Source organism: Trifolium pratense, linkage group LG3, assembly GCF_020283565.1.
Source record: "Trifolium pratense cultivar HEN17-A07 linkage group LG3, ARS_RC_1.1, whole genome shotgun sequence".
NCBI lineage: Eukaryota > Viridiplantae > Streptophyta > Magnoliopsida > Fabales > Fabaceae > Trifolium > Trifolium pratense.
Window position 1 is genome coordinate 42,996,587 of NC_060061.1, and position 22,598 is coordinate 43,019,184.

A 22,598-nucleotide genomic window follows, 5' to 3' on the forward strand; every position below is an offset into this window, starting at 1 on the left:
CCCACCCGAACCCAAACCCAAGTCAACGGGCGAAACCCGAATTGACTGGGTTTGGGTTTGGGTTTGGGTGACACCCGAAAATATGGGTGTGGGTTTGGTATCACTCAAACCCACACCCGAAACCCATACACCCACCCGAAACATGTTAAAATTACCTAAATACCCCCACATATATATAAGTGTAAAAGTAAAATTAGGTTTTTCACAAACCACAAACCAAAATTGTGTTTGAATTTTGCTTGAAAGTTGGAAGAACTTAATTTTGGTTTAGTTGTAATTTAATTTTTTGAAAGACTATTTTGTAATTTTAAATTCCCTTGTAATTTTAAACCTATGTTTTTGCTAAGTGATTGACAATATGTTTAAATTCCATTGTTTTTGCTTAAATTTACCTTGTTTTGCTTAAATTTGCAAAGTAGTACAAAATGCGTTGTGGGTTTGGGTTTGGGTGTAAAAAACCCGAACCCAATGGATGTGGGCGTGGGTGTGGTTTTGCCACCCGAACAGATTTGGGTTTGGGTTTAGGTTTGGGTGTTGATTTCGGGTGTGGGTTTGGTATCACTCAAACCCGCACCCGTGGGCGCCCGTTGCCATCTCTAGGCATGTGATAATAATTGGACCATAGAGATTCAAAAATTTGATTAGAATCCAAAGAAAATTATAATTCCTCCGTCGCGATACAAATAACACCATGATATGGTAATGGACTAACAATGGCATGAAAAACTTTGGAAAGAAAATAGGGGACACACCTGTTGATACGTACAGTACGTACTACATGAAGAGACCAAAAGTTGGTTGCGAAGTTAATCGTTGTCAGTGTTTTGTCCTTCGATACTGAATGAGTTTAATTGTTGTGCACTGTCGGGGTAAAAATTCTTTACACATACATCCAATAATGTATTGTTACATTATTTAATGAATGTGATATATCATGTGATTTTAATATCATACATGATGTATCATTATATTATTGAATGCATGTGTAAAATAATTTTACACTGACGGTACATATAAATTAAATTCTTTTATAATTAAAAAAAATGAATTTTATCATAATTTGAATCAAGTGTGACAATTTTTTTTTAATCCAGTCAAATTTGAAACCAAATCTTATCTGATCTTTAAAACAAACCTAACAAATCAAATTAAAGTAATTCTAATTCAATTTTCATTTAAGTTAATTCTATAAATTAAAATACTTCCGGTCAAAAGAAAATTCTCCAGTCAAAAAAGGCATATATCAATAATAAATCTTAGTTTTTCAGGAAAAAAAATCAATAATAAAGCTTAGTCAAAATTAATTATACATATATAATTAGCTCCTTAATCCAAGACCAAAACCCAAAATCTTAGTTTTTGAAGAAGATCAATATCAAAATCAAAATTCATTCATAAAATGTCATCAACGAAGATCACCCTTAAGAGTAACGATGGTGAGGCCTTTGTGATCGATGAAGCGGTGGCGTTGGCATCACAAACTATCAAGAATATGATCAAAGGTGGATGTGTTGAATGTGGAATCTCTCTCCTTAATGTAAATGGCGAGATCTTAGGGAAGGTTATTGAGTATTGTAAGAAACATGTTGAGACTGTGAGTTCCGCCGATGAACTTAATGCTTGGGATGCTGATTTCATCAAGGTTGATCTGGTTACGCTCTTGCAACTCGTCATGGCTGCAAACGATTTAAACATCAAGAGCTTACTGGATCTTACATCCCTGGCTGCAGCAAATATGGTCAAGGGTACGACACCAGAGTTCATTTGCCAGATGTTCAATAGTGAGAATGATTTCAGTCCCGAGGAAGAGGGGCCGGTTCGTTGGGAAAATTAATGGGCTTTTTATTGAATGTAGAATAAATTTGTCAGCCGCCCCCACCTTAACCTAGTTTTTTTTTTCTTGATCTACCAAGGAGGGGTGGTTTTAGGGTTAATTTTTGACCGAAAATCATCTCTCCTCATAATTGTTTTTCCTTTTCTTTTTTATTTAAATAAGTGATCTTCACATTGATCAAGTTTTTCTTTTGTGTTTACTTTTTTGTGATTTCGCCGTCTGAGTGCGGCGTTGTGTTGTTCGTCGTCTTGTGCGACATTTTTGTTGTCCCGTATTGTTGCGGTGTTCATTTGATTTATATTGAAAAGATCGGCTTCAGTCAATTACAGATTCAACCAATGATTTGAGCTTCAACGCTGCAGATCCGGAGGCATGAATACTTCGGTGACTTTAACTTTATCATATTATTTGTTGTAGGCATTTTGTCGTTGTATGCTATTAACTCGGATGCTGTGAGTTTTGTTCGCAGATTCATCCTTTATGTTTTTAGCGATGTTGATTATGTGGTTGTATTTGATGTAATCTATCAATTTGAATGAATGGATATCATTTTGTTATTGTAAAAAAAAAGAATAAATTTGTCAATTTAGTCTCACATGACTTAATAACCGAGACTAAATTTGTTGTATTTATATAATTTAAGAAATAAATTTGGATAGATCCATTTATGCTTTGTTTTATTAATGGCGGTTTATTCATGTTTATATTTTAACATCTTACAATTTCATTTAAGGATTTGTCATGTGGATTATGTTGATTGAAAAATAGTTTACAAACCATAAGAAATAATCTCAAAATTTGACATTATCAAACAAAACCTAAGTAGGCCTTAAGTTTATGACTTATAATTTTTTTCTTTCAATTATACCTTTGTCATCCGACTTGGTGGTTGTTGCGAGGAATCGGGGGTTGCGGATAATCATGTTAAAAAATCGGCTATTGGGCTTTCTAGTGGTGAGTGTGAAAAAATTAACTATTAATTAAACTTGTTATTTTATGTCATTTTATATCATAAGTTAGTTCAAACGCAAATTTTACTAAACACTACAAATTCAATAAGGTAGCTTATCTACTAGTATAAACTAACTTATCAACTAAGTTATAAGTTTATCTACTATCAGTTAACTTATTAATTCTCCGTTATTTTTTGACAAATTAACCGTGCCTTAGTCTAAAAATGAATATGCATATATGAACTTATTTAATTACACTATTTGAAAGTTATTTCAATCACAACAAATAAATTTATATGGAAATATTATTAAGTAAAAGCTTAATTAGTATTTTGGTCCCTTAAAGATATTTTAGGTTTCACAATGGTCCTTTAAAGAAAAAAATGTCATGATTGATCCCTTAAAGACACATTAGTTTCTCAATTGGTTCTTTCCGTCAATTTTTTACAAAAAACGTTAGTTTTAGTAGACTGGATTGTGAATGTCATTAAGTGTAAGTAGTCCACCAAAAACCTTATTAATTTTTAAAATTTTAACCATTTGATTTTTTTGTTATAATTGGAGTTAAATTTAATGGAAAGGACCAATATGGCAAAAATGGGACCAATCCGGACCTTTTTTTTTAAGGGACCAATCCAGACCTTTTTTTCTTTAAGAGACAATTGTACAATCTAAAATGTCTTTTAAGGGACCAATAGACTAATTAAGCCTATTAAGTATAAAACTACAATGAACCAAGATAATTGATTGAATCATCCAAAAACCAAGATCAAGATGACTACAACAAGGCATGCATGTGAATAATTGGACCATGGAGATTCAAAAATTTGATGAGCATCCAAAGAAAATTATATATAATTCCTCCGCCATGATATGGTAATGGACTAACAATGGCTGAAAAACGTTGGAAAAAAAATAGGGGACACACCTGTTGATACGTACAGTACGTACTGCATGAAGAGTAATCGTTGTCAGTGTTTTGTCATTCAATTTAAGATATTTTAAGGCAACTATGTCACTAGCTAGTTTTGGGGACACGCAGCCGAAGGATCATCCACATTTCAAATTAAGTTTATAAATAATTATATAAGTGAGTTAAATACTACATTTTTAACTATGAGGTGTTAGTTTTATGGGTCCTCTCACTATAAATTCACACTTGAAATACCAACAGCTAACTCATAAATATATATAAATAAAAAGAAATGAAGATATATACAATGGGAGATTAAACTCATTCCAAAATAAAAGATGGAAAGCTTAAATGCAGATTTACCCCCTGTTTTGATTAAATAGGAATTTTATCCCCTTGTTTTAAAATGTGGGTTTTTACCCCCTTGTTTTATAATTTTTTGGATTTTGCCTTCCCTAAAATTCTGCTTTCGAGTCTAAACTTCAAAGCTTCCCACAAAATTCAATTTAGATCAATAATTCACCAAACTGATACTGAAATGACCGTAATCGAGTTAGATTTCTACAGAATTAAACCCCACTAAATTTGGAGTTACAAAGAGAGATTAATTACCGTTTTAGTGAAGATATGTCTTCCAAAATTCTGCACAAAATCTGCTTTCGAGTAACAACTTCAAAGCTTCCCACACAACTCAATTTGGATCAATAATTCACCAAATGGATACCGAAATGACCGTAATCGAGTTAGCTTTATACGGAATCAAACCAAAATAAATTTGGAGTTACAAAGAGAGATTAATTACCGTTTTAGTGAAGGTATGTCACCCAAAATTCTGCACAAAATCTGCTTTCGAGTAACAACTTCAAAGTTTTGCACACAACTCAATTTGGATCAATAATTCACCAAACGGATACCGAAATGACTGTAATCGAGTTAGATTTCCACAGAATCAAACCCCAATAAACTTGTAGTTACAAAGAGAGATTAATTACCGTTTTAGTGAAGGTCTGTCAAATTACTAATTTTACAGAAATCTACTTCTGACATTCAAATTCAACATCGTCTACCAAACACATCGTAACTCCAAATTTGAAGAAATTGAAATGACAACAAGGATAATTTTGTTAGCTTTCCAGACATGTAAATATTATTAAAAAATGAGCTACAGGGTGAGAGATATGACAAAAATATCAGTAGTAGTTCCATACAATAATTTATTTGGACAGATCTTCACTAAAATGATAATTAATCTCTCCGTGTAACTCCAAATTTAGTGAAGTTTGATTCTGTGGAAAATTAACTCGATTAGCATCCACCACATAATCTCATATAACGAGTGACCACAATGTGCCACAATTAGAAATGTTACTAATTTGTGTTTCGGATTGGACTATATAGTTCACCATACATGAAGGTTCAGTCAATATATCTTAAAGTTCAATACAACCATATCCATTGAGGCATATATATAAGGCAAGGCAATCAAAAGCAGAGGAAACAAACAGAGCTGCATAGTTGGTAGTGATGGACAGAGGCGAGTACTATCCCTTATTTGAAACCAAAATGGGTAGAGGAAGAGTTGTCTATAGGCTCTTTGCAATCTCATTATTTGTAGCCATATGCTTAATCTGGCTCCACAGATTCAATCACATCATAACCACAAACCATACTCAACAAGAAGAAGAAGATGGAGGAATATGGGTTTGGCTTGGTTTGCTTGCTGCAGAACTATGGTTTGGCTTCTATTGGATTCTCACTCAAGCTTTCAGATGGAACCAGCTTGTCTTCAGACATCCCTTCAAGAACAGACTCTCCCAAAGGTCCTTTTTATTTTAATCCAACCTTATCACTGTTTTATTTGGAATTTAAGTTTATTTGCTTCATTTTCAATACTTGATTTTTATAAATTACTATTTTTTAATCTGACTGGCTTGGCGGCTCATTTTCGACAAAATACTAACAATTATCTTATGTTTGGTATCACGGTGAACATGCCTGAATCACGGTGATTCATTGTGATTTTGTAGAAGCTACAGAGCATAGTTTTTGAAAAATCACTTTAGATCAACGTGATTCTGACATATACACCGTAATACCAAACATACACTTGCGAACCGTGTGACTATGGTATGAAATGACATGAATCACTTCCAATTTAACAAGTCATTTTGAATCCAAATTTTATTCTTAAGAATGCAATGGCCTTCAAGGAAAAGTTTTGTCATTATTTCATATAATTCTATCTGATTCGACCGATTAGTTAGTCTCAGTCTCATCTCATCCATGTTGATTTGAGTAGAGACACCATATGTTTTTTATAAAAATGTGAATTATTAACTTTACAATTTTAATTTTAGTCGAACATAACAAAAATAACTTGAATTGAAAATGATGAAACTTTATATATATTTTTGAACAGATATGAACATATGTTGCCAGAAGTGGACATATTTGTATGCACAGCAGATCCAGAAATAGAGCCACCAATGATGGTAATAAATACAGTGTTATCTGTTATGGCTTATGATTATCCAACAGAGAAGCTTAGTGTGTATTTATCTGATGATGGTGGATCAGAAATAACATTCTATGCTTTGTTAGAGGCTTCTAACTTTGCAAAGAGTTGGATTCCTTTTTGCAAGAGGTTCAAAATTGAACCAAGGTCACCTGCTGCATATTTTAATACTATCATTGACTCAGCTGACACTAATCTTGGTCATGAGTTGGTGGCTATTAAGGTATGTAACAACTCTCCCAATATTGTTTCAAATTTCAAAATTATAAGTAAAAGTAGTATTTTGTGGGGAATTTTGTTTTTGTTTTCTTAGGTTAACTTTGCAAGTTTAACAAATTTAGTAGTGTTTAATATAAAAAGTTTAGTCAATAAATTTTATAGAATTAAAGATATGTCTATAAATATAGTATGGTACAAGTGATTGATATTTAGGCTCCTTAACTATTTGATTTTGAGTTTGATCCTTAACCGGTGTGTATGGAGAAATATTTGTTGAGAGAAATCAACCCTTTAAATAGATCTCAGATACTTCGAAGGAACTAATCTATGTAATTGTGTACTCCTTATAAAAATAAAATAAAAATAAGTACTACTAAATTTGTTAAACTTGAAGCCCTTACACAAGAAAACAGATATAAAACCCCCCACAAAGATACTCCTTTTATAATATTAAATCTTGAATAAAATATCTACAAAAGTTATTTGTTTTGACTTATAAAATTTTGTCTTGAATGTAAGTGGTTCATATTAGAAGCAAATAAATAGTTTTTATTTATATTATATACAAAAATTTATTTATTAATTTTTATAGATAATAAAATTCAAACTCTGATACATATATTTAATCTGTATAGCCAATTTTTAAATTAAAAGCTACTCCTCTAATTTTTAATATAAAAACATTTTACTTTTTAAATTGATGTAATGATTAATATATTTAGTATATTTTTTAGACCAAATATATCTATTATTCTATACATTTAAAAATTAAATGACTAAAATTCGTTTTTTTATCAAGTAGTCTAGTTAACAGAAATTCTATTCTTAAGATGGATAAGTGAGATAATCAGTATTCGAGCTTCGACCTCCTATATATATATACTTCCTCTGTCATAAAATATAATAAAAAATTAGTCAACAAAAATGAATGTATTTGGTTCAAATCTTTAACCAAATACATCAAGTTATTTTTATCCATTTTTGCTTATATTCTAGCCAACAAAAACAAAATTGCAATCCAAAATGTATTTACGTGCCTCACTATCATTGCCTACAATTGGGGGTTGGATGACATTGGATTACATCAATTGTCTAGAATTGGGGTTGGATGACATTGGATTACATAAGCAAGTTGAAAATCCCACCTTTAACATGTTGACTACCATCTTTCTCTAAAAACATGTTGACTACCGTCCCCTTGTGGTATCCTACTTTCATCCGTCCCGACATCTCTTATGATGTCCAACGTCTGTCTTCACATGCATGTCCCTTGCACCGAACACATGCCTGTCCTCAAACGCATTCTATGTTATATTCAGGACAGCTTACATTATGGTTTACATCTTTATCCATCCCCTATTGAGAAATTGGTCTCCTATACCGATGTTGATTGGGGTGGATGTCCTGACACCCGCCTAGGGGCGGACCTGTTCAAGGCATGGTGTGGCTATAGCCACACCAGCCCAAGCCTATATTTTTTTTAAAAAATAAATAAATTATTTTATAAATTATTTTAAATTATTCTTTATACATATTCATACAAATATTAATGTAAATATCAGTTTAGAGTTTATTATTGATGATTGTAAGTCTCTCGTACACATATTAGTTTAAGTATTAGTGAAAATATTTGTAGTATATGGGGTAAAATTAGCAATTGAACTATCATATAATGACATAAAAAATATATGTTTAATTAATATTTAATTTTTTCAAGTAAGATAATATAGGTAAAATTGGAATAAAAATTAATAAGTTTTAAGCTAATTGATAAGCTAGTATAATTTTGGATTCTATATATTTTGGTTCAAGGTAGTATTTTGCGAAGCATCAAATAATAATGATATGCATGAATCTACTATATAAGAAAAGAACATACATATGAAATTCTCAATTTGCCCCTATTTCATTTCTTGACACATAATCAATTCAGGATTATTTTGTGTCTTTATTAAAAAAAGTTAGTAGAAAAATGCTAAAAAATTTCTTAGTAGGATTCGAACCCTTAACCTTTTAGTTACACTTCTTATTACATTTACCACTAAGCCATATGAATTAATTTGTTATATTTTTGGAACCAACATATAATCAATATGAGTTAAGTTAAAAGAAGAAAGGGGAAGTGTTTATTTTTTTTTCTTTTTTATAATAAGAGAGTAAAATTCATGTACAAATAAAAGGAGGGATTCAATGAAATTCTTTATTTCAACGTCATAAGTGCATTATACCAAATAAAACAACAAATGTATGGTTTTGTTTTTACAATATAGAGGTATATGGTGTTGTTTCCATTTATTTATGATATTTTATTTGAGTCCAACCCTTTCTTTAGTGTAATTTTATCATTTATTAATATTGTTTATGTTTTCTTATTTTAGATTCACTCAACTTGATTTATGGACTTCAATCCAATATTTAATTAAGTTAATTTTCAATTTGTAGTTCAACTCAATAAATTTAATTAATTTAATACAAGAATATGGTGGGAGAAAAACTGAAAAACTCCCGTAAAAAAATGGTGAGACAAAAACAATAAAAATTGTCAGTTACCTCAAGAGGATTATTTTTAACAATTGCGCGCGAATGATACATTTAGTTTAAAAAAAAGGGTAAATGATCATTTACCCCCGTGCAAAATAAGTAAATTTTCGTTTACCCCCCTATGCAGATTTTTTTTCTGTTTACCCCCCTGCAAAATTTAGATTCCCTCATTTTGCCCCCTGGGTGTACAGCAGGACATGTGACTGTGCAAATCTGCTGACGTGGCTTGTACACGTGGAAAAAAATCATTTATATTTATTTTTTAAATTCCACGTTAGATAATATTTTTTTAAAATAAAAAATAATTATTTTTCCTTCAAAATAAAAAAACGAATGTTCTTATTTTTTTTCCCCAAAAATTTTTTCCTAAATTTTTTTTAAAAAATTCCTACACGAATTTGAAAAATTTTCAAAAAAATAAAATAAAATAAAATAATTTTCTTATTTTGCTCCCAAAATAAAGATTTACTCCGAAATAAAGTTTATTTCCAAAATAAAAATTTGAAAGATTTATTTTCAAATTTTTTTGAATTAAAAAAAACATAATCTTTATTTTTTAAAAACAAAACTTTATTTTTGTTGTTAATCTTTTTGAATTAAAAAAAAAAAATAAAAAATAAGTTTGATTCATGTTTTTCTCTTCTACCAAAATCATTTGCCCTAGAACAAGAAAAATAGAAAGAAGCATAAGGCAACAACGAAATAGAAGACGACGACAAATACAATCACGACGGTGTAAGCAAACGATTCCGGCGAAGATTCTATTTTTTTTTAATTCAAAAAGATTTGAAAATAAATCTTTAAAAGCTTTATTTTGGAAATAAACTTTATTTGGGAGCAAAATAAGAAAATTTGTTTTTTAATTTTAGGAAAAACTAATAATTCTGTACGGAAAAAAATTTATTTGTAGGAAATTTTTTTAAAATTTTGTTAGGAAAAAAAATTGATTTGTAGGATTTTTTTTTATTTTTGAAAAAAAAATAAATAAGAAAATTCGTTTTTTTTTATTTTGTAGGAAAACAAATTTAAATTTCTTTTGTAGGATTTTTTTTATTTTGGAAAAAAAAAATCATTTTTTAATTTTGTAGGAAAAAAATTAATTTTTTTTTTGAAAAAAATATTATCTGACGTGGAATTAAAAAAAAAATATAAATAATTTTTTCCACGTATACAAGCCACATCAGCAAATTTGCATAGTCACTTGTCCTGCTATACACCTAGGGGGCAAAATGAGGGAATCTATTTTTTACAAGGGGGTAAACAGAAAAAAAATCTGCATAGGGGAGTAAACGAAAATTTGCTTATTTTGCAGGGGGTAAATGATCATTTACCCTTAAAAAAAAAGTAAAAATTAAATACAAAGTTGAAAATAGTTGAAAAATAAATGACATTTTTTAGAATTTTTTTTTTTTGAAAGATTTTTTGTTGTTGATATAAGGACTAATATTTTTTTTAACAAACCAAAATGATATATATTAACATAGACAACCTCCCCAACACAAGACGTACCAAGGTATACTACAAAAGTTTACAAAGAGTTAGAGAAACAAAACCATAAACAAATCACACAAGAAAGATATAACAGGAAAGATATGACTTTCGTTCTTATGAGATTTTTCTATGCGGAAGAAAATTATTGGAGAAAAAACGGACTAAAATATTATGATGCCTATTTTTTTTAATAATTTTACGGGTTATATTCATATTAATACGGGAACCTAATTTTTTTGGATATATCTATGGGTCTTATATTTTTACTCATATATTAGTAAAGTTGTTTATTGTTTTTTTTTTATAATTTTACAAGTTATAGACATATATTAATACGGGGACATAATCTTTCGTGTGAATTCTACGGGACCTATGTTTTTCCTCTTTTTTCAACAAACAATATTCATTTATTCAAGTAAGTAGAGTACGTGTGAATTTGTACTGAATCTGAATCGGAGCAAATCTGCAAATCTGAACAAAATAAACATCGTACTACAACGGAATTAAACCGAACACCGTACCAAGACGCGAACTCAAGACAAAAAACTCTGCACTAAGACAGGACTAAAACAACATCGGACAAGAACAACAAAAGAAAACTCAAATGAAACATAAGAATGTGTGAAAATCACTTATTTAAATAAAAAAAAGGGTCTTGCTAACGAGTGCCCCCGGGACACTCTTTAAGCATTCCATTTAAAGAAACTTTTTATTCAAAAATTTAAACATTACAATTTTCAATGCGTTGATTTTATGCATTCCGATAAAAATACTATAAAAATTTTACTATTTAAGGGCTTAAAGAGTGCCCGGGGGCACTATTTAGCATTTGCCATAAAACAAATATATAAAACAATCAAAAGGGGTTGATTTCAGATCAAAATTATCCAAAATCACCCATCTTTGGAAGATGAACAAGAATAAAAAGAAAAAAATAGGGTTTACTATGTTGTTGTTGTGGGGAGGCTATGAAAAAGCAAAAAGTGAAATATGTTTTTCCTCTTATTAATAAGATTTCATGTTCTTTAATAATTTATGTAGGACCTATATATATTTATACTCATGAATTAATAAGACAACCTTTTTTTTGTGATTTCTACGAGACTTATAATTTTAATCATATATTAATAAAGTTGTTTATTTTTTTATAATTTTGCGGGTTATACTAGATCAAATATTAATACAAGGACCTAATTATTTTGTTCATTTTTACGAGACATGTATTTTTTTATTAATATATTAATAAAGTTTCTCATTCTTGACATATATTTATACTCATGCATTAATAGAAGGATATAATCTTTTGTGTGATTTCTGCGGTGCCTTTTTTTTTTTGAACAAACTAAAATGAATTTTATTATTAATAATGAGTCCTGATTGGCACAAGGTGTGCCAAACAAAACAACAACAGTTTATATCATACACGTACGCAGGCCCTATGTTTTTACTCTTATTAATAAAATTTCCGGTTTTTTAACTATTTTTTGTGAACTTATATTTATACTCATATATTAATATACGATAACCTGATCTTTTGTGTGGTTTATGCGGGACCTATGTTTTCTACTCATATTAATACGTTTGTCCGTTCTTTTATAACATCTACGGAACCTATAAAATACTCATATATTAATATGAAAACTTTTTTTTTTGTCATTTCTACGGGGCTTATACTTTTATTTATATATTAATTAAGTTGTCTATTTTGTTTTACAATTTTACGGGTTATACTTATATTTAATACGGTGACCGAATTATTTTGATGATTTCTGTGAGACCTATATTTTCACTAACATATTAACAAGGTAACCTATTTTTTAATAATTTTAAAAGGATATATTTATACTCATATATTTAACACAGGGACCTAATTTTTTTGTGGTTTTTACAAGGCCTATGTTTTTACTAATATATTAATAAGGTAGCCTATTTTTGTTGAGACAAAATCCTATTTTGATGTTTTAAAGATAACCCTTAATTAAATTTTAATTTGATTCTGATCATTTTGTGATCTAACAAGTGCTCTTGAGTGATTTAATTTAAGAACAGATGCAATGGATTAAATTAACCTTGTTTCACTCATAAGAAAAGAATCAAGCACCTTTTAGACAAATCTGCCTCAAAAGAATGATCTCAGATTGGTCTCCAGACTTATGTGTTCTAAAGCATAAGCACTTATTCAAGTCAACTGGTACAAGACAAGAAAGAACTTTTAAGTTGGACTTATTAAAGGATCATAACAGTGCAAATAAGTCATTTAAGGCAAGGAATTGATTTTGGTTCTTGAGCTTACTCGAATAAGCTTCTTTAAGGAATAATAACTTCACATCTTGCAACAAGGCTTTATGTTCTCCAAGAACATCATTAAAGAAGTTAATCTAGACCAATGAGAACTCAGCAACAAGTACATACAGCTTGCAAGGAAGTTTCATATCTGATCCAAAGTACAAGCTTATGACATGGGTGACTACACTCTCCCATAAAATAGTACTTATCTCACTATTCATGTGTCCTTTGAAGGACAAGTGAACAGTGGCTACTCTATGCCTTTGATGAAGAGTTTACAGCTGGTTGACAACTTGCAACAACTTGCAACAGCTATATTTTCGTTGGACCTTATCCACACCATCTCAGAGAATGGTCTCCAACGTCCTGGAGAATGATCTCCCAGTTTCTGCACTTAGGTGGCAATCTTATCCAAATGAATTCAAATCTTATTTTCCCACATGGGAAATACATTTGCAAAGGATATACACTCAGAGACAACTCATTGACAGTTGGTGGAAGAATATTTCTGACCAACAAGTACAATGTGACAGTCAGAGACCATTAGAAGAATGATCTCCTGAAGCATCTCAAAGACAAAATCACATGGGCTGTTTTGTTTCTCTCACAACGGCTAGTTCCTCACTCACAACGTATATGTGTGATGTCCAAGCAACAAAGGAGCATCTCCATCTATAAATAACACGTTGGTTTAATTGGAAGAACAAGAACTTGAAGCACACAAAGCAATCTAATACATTCCATATCAAGCAATCAAGCTCTCCTTTTCACTCTTACTCTAAAGCTCTTTAGAAATCTAGGATCATATATTTGTAGAGTACTTTGAGTGTATCAATTTGTAAGCTTCACATCCAGTTAGGTGTATAAGCTTAGATCCAAAGAAATCATTGAAAAAACCTTAGGATTATCTCAAGTCAATTGGGTATAATTGATTGAGGTAGAGCAGCTGGTTATAGCTGGATACTTTGTGATCTTGGTTTAAGATCATAAAGGGTCTTTGATCTGGGTTTAGATCAAAGGGAAGTTTTCTGTAATCTTGGTCTAGATTATAGTGGATAATCTCACGCAAGTGGGGACTGGAGTAGCCCATACTATTAAGGGGTGAACCAGGATAAATTCTTTGTGTGATCTTCTCTTCCCTTACTCTTTTATTTGTGCAAACACTAACTCACACGAATCACTATACTGCACTTACATTCGAGGAGAACGTTCTCCAGTTAGTCTAACCATTTACTATCGTAGTGTGCTATTGTGCTTAAATTGTTTTGCAGTTGAATTTTTAAAGGGTCACAATTCAAACCCCCCTTTCTTGTGACAAACATTGTTACTTCAATTTTTCCATAATTTCTACATTATCCTTTATATTCAAATATTAATACGGAGACATAAGATTTTTTTGTGATATAGTTTTACCGTTGTTCTTTTTCTATTTTTTTACCAAATATTATATCTTTCTATTTTTTTAATCTTTTAATCTACTTTCCAATAAATTACTATTTTTTTTTTGTTTACAATGAGTGGGAATCGAACTCATGACCTATAACATACTAGCCAAACCCCTCGCCACTAGACCAAATCTAGTGGCTTCAATAAATTACTATTTTATGTTATCAAGTGAGGAGCGGCAACGCCGCGACTCCCGTGCGGACGCACGGGTGTCCAGCTAGTTTTTTGAATATAAATTTTGTGATTTTTTGGATATAGTTTGTTGGTTTCGTTTTTTTGAATAGAAATTTTCTGGTTTATTTATTTGTTGTTGCTCTTTTTTTTGGATATAGATGTTCTATTAGTAGTAATCTCATATATTGTTTGTTGTTTAACTAAGATATCAAAATAATTTTTTTCCATTAGTGCCTAAACTTTTTAGCCCCACTAGTAATTTATGTCTGGGTCCGCGCGCCCCTGCACCCGCCGTTCTACCTCCGGCTATTGTGTGTTTCTTAGTGACAATCTCATTTCCTGGTCTTCCAAGAGACAACCTACACTTTCTCGCTCCAATGCAGAAGCTGAGTACAAGGGTGTTGCTAATGTAGTTTCTAAATCTTGGTGGCTTCGCCACCTTCTCTTGGAGCTTCACTTCCCACTTTCTCAGACTACTTTGGTGTACTGTGATAATGCCGGTGCCATTTATCTCTCTGGTAATCCAATCCAACATCAGCGTACTAAACATATTGAGATAGACATCCACTTTGTTTGGGAATAGGTCGCTCGTGGCCAAATATGCGTCCTTAATGTTCCTTCTCGTCACCAAATTGCTGACATCTTCATCAAATGCCTACCTCGTGCTCTTTTTGATGATTTCCGAACTAGTCTAAGCGTACGAGAACCTCCCGCTTCAACTGCGAGGGTGTGATAGAATAGAATATTTTATCATTAAGAATAATTATATTTATAATTATTTATAAGTTTGGTTAACCTATTATTAGTATTATTATTATTATCTTGATAGACAAAGACAGCGAAAAACATATTATTATATTACTTTCTCTCAATTACTACCAAAATAATTAAAATACGGAGTAACGAAAATGCTAATCTAGAACACCGGCTAGTATGACTCTGTTCTGTTGAGTTTATCGACCAAAAAAGTTGTATTTTTTATTTTAAATGGACCAAAAATTCGTAGATTAAAAATAAAAACATATATTATTCAAATGGTTTTTTGCAATTCTCCCTATAATATGAGGATTCCATCGTTTACCTCCTGGATGTCAACTGGATATTGTAACAGCTCAAGGCCCCATCTTAGACGTGTTAAATATGCTTACGGTCCCGACGCTGTCACCTCAGGATCTTCTCTACTCCCCTCACTAGTAGAGTTTTTGTCTTCCATGGGAATCGAACCATGTACCCTGGGATTCAAGTACATGTTCAATCCATTTTCAGGGGTAAACGATAGAATCTTCGTATTACGGGGGATTGCAAAATTTTGTTTTGCAGAGAGGTAAAACAATACTCACATATTGTCAAATTTGTGCACATATAACATGTTTCTTTTTGTAATTACTAATAAAAAAAAAGTTAATGAAAACTACATGTCTAAGTTTTACAATTTTTCATGTAAAGATAATTTTTCTTGCTATGTCTAAGATAATTTTTCCCATGCATGATGCAGAAATTGTACAATGAAATGGAAAGACGAATTGAGGATGCAACAAAGTTGAAAAGAGTACCAAAAGAAGCACGTTTAAAGCATGGAGGATTTTGTCAATGGGATTCATATACATCTAAACGTGACCATGACACAATTCTTCAAGTAAATTAATTATTTATTAGTCTTGTGATCGTTACACATGAAATGAAATGCTTACATGATTATTTATAATCTATTTTAATTTTTCTTTTTATTAGATAATACTTCATAATAAGGACCCTAATAACTCTAAAGATGTGCATGGTTTCATTTTGCCAACTTTGGTGTATCTATCACGTGAGAAGAGGCCTCAATATCACCACAACTTCAAAGCTGGAGCTATGAATTCATTGGTACATATTTTTAGTCCTATAATTATATCAAATTTTCTCATTCAAAAAATCATCTCAAATTTTATTTTAAATCTTTATATTTCTTTTGTAGCCGCTACGAATTATAAACTTGTATGCTTTTAGTGTTTATGTTAAATTGCATTTTTAATCGCCCCTTTTATAATAGTATTTTTGGCACCTTTTACAAAACACAACCCGTCATTGATTTTGACCAAGTCGTACACGTGACAAGACTCACATGCCACATCAGCATGTCTTGTCACGTGAAAATGACTCACATACATTTTATGTCAACATATATGGCATGACATACTAACGTGACATGTGAGTCACTTGTCACGTGTGTTTATTTGGCCAAAAGTGCTATTATGAAAGTTAGGAGGCCAAAATTGCAAATTTGTGAAAGTTAAGAGGAATGTATCAATAATATTAAATATATACTTTTTTTTTTGACAAAAATTAAATATATACTTTTAAAATGTAGTTAAGGGTGTCTTCTATTATCAGCAAAGGGAAAGTCATTCTAAATGTAGATTGTGACATGTACTCAAACAATTCAGAATCTATAAGGGATGTTCTCTGTTTTTTCATGGATGAAAAGAAAGGCCATCAAATTGGTTTTGTGCAGTCTCCACAGACCTTTGAGAATGTCACTAAGAATGATATATATGCAAATACTCTGATAGCAATTAATGAGGTGAGTTATATTTCTTGTATCAAAAGTCACACAAGTTAGAGATTTTAATTACTAGACTAATTGTATCAAATTCATGAAAAGTTTTTAATATATACTTAAGGATGGTTGCTCTTCGCCCTCCTAAATTTATCAGAATCCCCTCATGTCCCCCCATCTACAGGGAGATATATTTCCAGGTAGTGCAAATCTTACCAGGAGATATCTTCTAGTAGTGTTTTTCTAGTGTGAGCAATTTACGGAGGCGAAGAGCAACTATCTCACTTAAGTGGTTGAGTTGAGAAACTCGAAGAAGTTTGAGAATGAAGTTCTAGATTCGAACTCTGACTTATAACATATATAATTTACTAACCATTAACATTTTCCTAACAAAAAATATTCATGATAGTATTGTTTACAATGTTTATGGTACTAAAATGTTGTTCATATTTATTTACTTCATATAAATAGCACTATAGTTGATAAATTGTATATGTGTGAAGGTGGAGTTCCATGGTGCAGATGGTTGTGGTGGCCCTATGTACATAGGAACTGGCTGCTTTCACAAGAGAGAATCTCTTTGTGGAATGAAGTTCAGTGGTGAATATAAGCATAAGTGGAAGAGTGAAAATGACTTATTCACAGAAGGAAATTTGCAGGAACTAGAAGAAAAATCAAAGGGTCTTGCAAGCTGCTCCTATGAGGAAAATACACAATGGGGAAAAGAGGTCTTCAACACACACTCTGTCTCTCACTCACACTAACACACACTCCTCCAATTATTATTATTATTATTATTATTATTATTATTATTATTATTATTATTATTATTATTATTATTATTATTATTATGTGTTCTACATTGCAGTCACAATTAGTATTGTTAAAATTTAAAAACATAAACCAAACTGCACCTAAAAAAAATGAATTGAACTGTGACTCATAGTCTATGAAGCACAGACACTCCTCAGATCAAGCGTGTTTCAGTGTCGAACACGCATCAGTGTTGGACAGGACACATGACACCGACACTTATGAATACGTTGAATTATGTTATTTTCTCAAATTATTATCAGTGTCGACACTGTGTCGTGTCCATTGTCCGTGTCTGTGCTCATATGGCCACATTTGTGGTTACAATAGACCTCAAAAATATTTACATTGGGCTCACAATTACGGTTGCAGACCACAATTTAGAACGATGACTCTGTGATCAAATTTAGTAACATTTTCTTGAATTGCAGATGGGTTTGAAATATGGATGTCCAGTGGAAGATGTTATAACAGGGTTATCTATGCAAATCAATGGATGGAAATCAGCGTACTATAATCCACCAAGGAAGGCTTTCTTAGGTATAGCTCCAACAAGTTTGCTTGAAGTACTAATTCAACATAAGAGATGGTCTGAAGGAGATTTTCAAATTTTGCTTTCTAAGTATAGTCCTGCATGGCATGCTTTTGGAAAGATTCCTTTGGGCCTACAAATGGGATATTGTTCTTATTGCTTATGGGCAGCTAACTGTTTAGCAACTTTGTATTACTCCATCATCCCTTCATTTTACCTCATTAAAGGCATCTCCTTGTTTCCGAAGGTAACAAAACAATTCCCTTAATGAGTATTTAGATTTAAATCTAATCTAATATATATAACAACCATTTTATCATAACTTATAGAGATGTAGATAGAAAAATGTCGGAAACAGATTTGCTGCCGTAACTGCGTTGACGCAGTTATATTGTGAAGCGTCTGATCTCAATGGATGATTAAGATCATTTTAGTATATATATAATCTAAATCGTCCAATGTGAAATGAGTGGTTGAGATTAATTAATGTAAAAAAACCGTGGGTTTTTTAACCATAGCAAATTCAAATCCAAAAATGTCCACTTTGTACTTACATATTTTTATTTTTATCATTATTAATTTTGGTACTTTATTTTTGCTGAATCACGATTTTGCTTCCCTAGTTTCTAAATTCAAAAATATAGTCATTAAATTTTTAAATTTCAAAAAATTTCCTCATCATATGATTTTGATGTTTTTTTGTGACGTTTTAGAAAATTTTCTATTTTTTGAGGTGTGTCGTGGCCAAATGGGCCACTCCTAGTACCTTCTCTGATGATGTGGCATTCATATTGAACTATACTTTAAGACTAAAAACTAGTTGGACTGTATTATCAGATTTCGAAATAAATTGTGCAAAATCTTGTATCGGTGAAAATATAGAGACTAAAAGTACATTTAATGCTTATTTTTTTAAGCAAACACATAGCTTGCATTGAGCATGCATATGCATTAATATTGTTATTTGTTACATTTTCAGATGTCAAGTTGTTGGTTCATACCTTTTGCATATGTAATAATTGGAGAAACTATTTATAGTTTATTGGAGTTTCTATATTGTGGAGGGACATTTAAAGGTTGGTGGAATGAGCTAAGGATATGGCTGTACAAAAGGACAAGCTCATACCTATATGCATTAAGTGACACAATCTTGAAGCTTTTTGGATTTTCTGATTCAGCTTTTACAATCACAGCTAAGGTTTCACAAGAAGAAGTTTCTAAGCGCCATGAGAAAGAAATTATGGAGTTTGGAACATCCTCACCATTGTTCACTATATTAGCAACACTAGCATTGTTCAATTTATTTTGTTTTCTTAATGTGTTGAAGGATGCAATATTAAGGGATGGTGGCTTTGGAGCATATGAGAAATTGGGATTGCAAGTTATTTTGTGTGGCTTTTTGGTTCTCATTAATTTGCCTCTATACCAAGGACTTTTCTTAAGGACAGATAGTGGCAAATTGCCAAGTTCAGTTGCATTGAAATCATCAACATTGGCTTTAGCTTTATTTCTCTCCTACATCTTTGTATGACAAAAATAAGAATTATAATTTGATTCTCTCTTTCAATTACGTATTACTCCCTCCACAATTCACCTTTCTATTTATTGAATAATAATTGATGTATTTGGTCTATCTAAAAAGGTGAATTGTCTCTTATAAAAAAGTCTGAAGGGAGTATTAGTTTTCATTATCATATTGTGTTGTTTAGTTTTATTTTCTATGGAATTAAGATTTTTTAAGTGTTTTTTTTTATATAAATTTCAAGTATTGAGTGTATGTTTGGTTTCACCCTGTTTTTTGCTCCCTCCGATACATCAAGGCCCCTTGTCGTCGTCGTATTAGTGACTCATAAGACTTCCCTCAGCCCAGTTATTGAGAATGGTCGCCACCTCTCCCAGGACCGGAATGATTATTCGCCCGATGAGTCTACATCCATCCCTGAATGTCGTCGGGTATTGTTAACTTCCCAGCACCATTCTTGTTTTAAAGGGGTAAATTAATTTTAGAGGTGGAGATTTAAATTACAACTTATAGAAAGTTATATATATATACACTATAAAAAAAAATATAGATGTTCTGAAAAAGAAAGAAAAAATCAAACAAGATATAGATGTGAAAAGATAGATAAATTGGATTTGTTTTATTCATTTGCAAGAAACACAAGAAAATTACATCATAGTTGTGTTATTTGCATCCATAATTCAACTTTTGTTCCAATGATAACACTTAGAGAAAGACTGTGTTTCCGTAAGATACTTACGGCCACCAAGTGTACTTATCTTCCAAGTTTACTTACTATACAGAATTGGCAGGCCACATTTGTACTAAACCTGCTAGAGGAACACTTAAATGTAATATAGACACTGCTTGTTACAAAGAACAAAATGTTTACTGCAGGTGCATGCCACCGAAATGAACAAGGCAGATTCATACAAGCATTTACGACACGTCTTCGCGGCAGACCCGACATCGCAGAAGCAGAAGCTACAGGGCTGTTGGAAGCTCTAAGTTGGTTACAACAACCGCAGCTAGCGAATGTTCAAATTGTCATTGAAACCGACTGCCTCCAGGTAGCGCAAGCTTTACACACAAGGCCTGTCAACATGACAGAGTTTGGAAGCACTATTGATTTGTGTCATAGCCTATTATTTGTGAATGATCACCGTAAGGTCAGTTATGTTTGGCGACAAGCCAGTCGAGTAGCTCACGCTTTAGCTCAACCGACTCATTTTATCGCTAGTCCCCAAATTTATAATTATTGTCCACCTTGTATTGAACCTATTATTATTAATGAAATGAATTAAGACTACTAGCGCCAAAAAAAAAAAAGAGTATAGATGGTGAAAGAATAAAAAATAACATTGACGGGAAAAACTTCAGGGACTAAAAAGTGTGGAAAAAAATCTTCAGAGACTAAAATGAAAATTCGGAGAAACTATATGGATCAAAAATATATTTAACCCAAACTAATAAATGGTCTAGTTTCGGTATCAAATAAGTTTGACATCTTATTTATTGGGAGATTGGGTGAGGGTGATTGGTTCAAATTCAATATTGGTTGCAGTGTTGGTAATGACGATAACGTTGGGTTTTGGAAATTTAAGTGGTTTGGAAATCAACCATTTAATCTTTTATTCCCAAATCTGTTTGCTAAAGAAACATTTCAGGATGCCTTGATTTCAGATAAGTTGAATTGGAATGGTGCGGATCCTGTGTGGATGTGGCAATGGTGTGATACACTGTCTGATATTGAAAATCGGCAGCTACTTGAACCTCAGAATTTGCTTACAGGTATCTCGTTACATCCGAATGGTATTAACAGGTGGAGGTGGGTGCCGAACTCAGTTGGTATTTTCTCAGTAAAATCTTGTTATATCTTGTTGCTTGAATTTCGAAACTTCGGTAGTTTGGATTCCAATGTGTTGGACGTCATTCATAATTTGTGGAAAAATGATGTTCCTACGAAGGTTAATTTTTTTAGCTGGAGGTTATTATTGCAGAAATTACCTACGAGGGCAGCGTTAAACCACATTGGTATTCTATTCAATCCACATGATCTCCCTTGTATTTTTTGCTTTATGGACATTGAAGACTGCTCCCATCTTTTCTTTCGTTGTTTTTTTTTTTTTTTTGAAAACTTGGTATCCGGCCTTAGGACCGACTAATCCAAGGGGACCAATCCTACCGCCCACTTGCGGGGGCCCCATTTAAAGCCAGAGTTTTTTTTGCTCTGTATGGACTTAGCCCACCGAAATTGGCACCAGTGGGAATCGAACCTGAGACCTTGAGAGAAGCATGCTTCCATCTTTTCTTTCGTTGTTCGTTTATCAAAGGTGTGTGGAATGAGGTTTTTAGATGGGTAGGATGTAGTTTGACACCGAATTTAGAATGATGGAATTACTTTAAGCACTTCGGAAATATGACTAAATCTAAAAAAGGTAATCATATTAGACACTGGATTTGTTAGCTACCACTTGGTGCATATGGAAGCTTAGGAATAATGTGATTTTCAATGGGATTTTGCCTAATGTCGTCTCTTTATTGAACGATATCAAAGCTATATCTTGGGTTTGGTTCAATGGCCGATCCAGACGTCATTTTTTGTTATCTTTTTCTGAGTGGTATTTCGATCCTTATGGTTGTTTTCAAAGTATACTATAATTTGCTTTGCATTGTAAGGGATTGAGTATCCATTGTACTACCTTATAATACTATTTTGCTTATAAAAAAAAGTTTGCCTGACATCTTATTGTCATTTGATTCTCTCTCTCTCTCTCTCTCTCTCTCTCTCTCTCTCTCTCTCTCTCTCTCTATATATATATATATATATATATATATATA

The 22,598-nt window shown here is 31.8% G+C and overlaps 2 protein-coding genes across 2 annotated transcripts; both read left to right on the forward strand.

The window, feature by feature from the left end:
* The first annotated feature begins 1,361 nt into the window (after positions 1-1,361).
* On the forward strand, positions 1,362-1,834 carry LOC123912895 (SKP1-like protein 1A). The gene has a single exon (XM_045963480.1). The coding sequence runs from the start codon at positions 1,400-1,402 to the stop codon at positions 1,832-1,834; it is 435 nt and encodes a 144-aa protein (XP_045819436.1). The 5' UTR covers positions 1,362-1,399.
* Positions 1,835-5,058: 3,224 nt separating this feature from the next.
* LOC123912897 (cellulose synthase-like protein E1) lies at positions 5,059-19,947 on the forward strand. The gene is made up of 8 exons (XM_045963482.1): positions 5,059-5,520; positions 6,120-6,438; positions 15,868-16,008; positions 16,104-16,238; positions 16,723-16,935; positions 17,415-17,639; positions 18,156-18,503; positions 19,236-19,947. Exons 1-8 carry the CDS (start codon positions 5,225-5,227, stop codon positions 19,785-19,787), a joined length of 2,229 nt encoding a protein of 742 aa, XP_045819438.1. The 5' UTR covers positions 5,059-5,224; the 3' UTR covers positions 19,788-19,947.
* Positions 19,948-22,598: the final 2,651 nt, after the last annotated feature.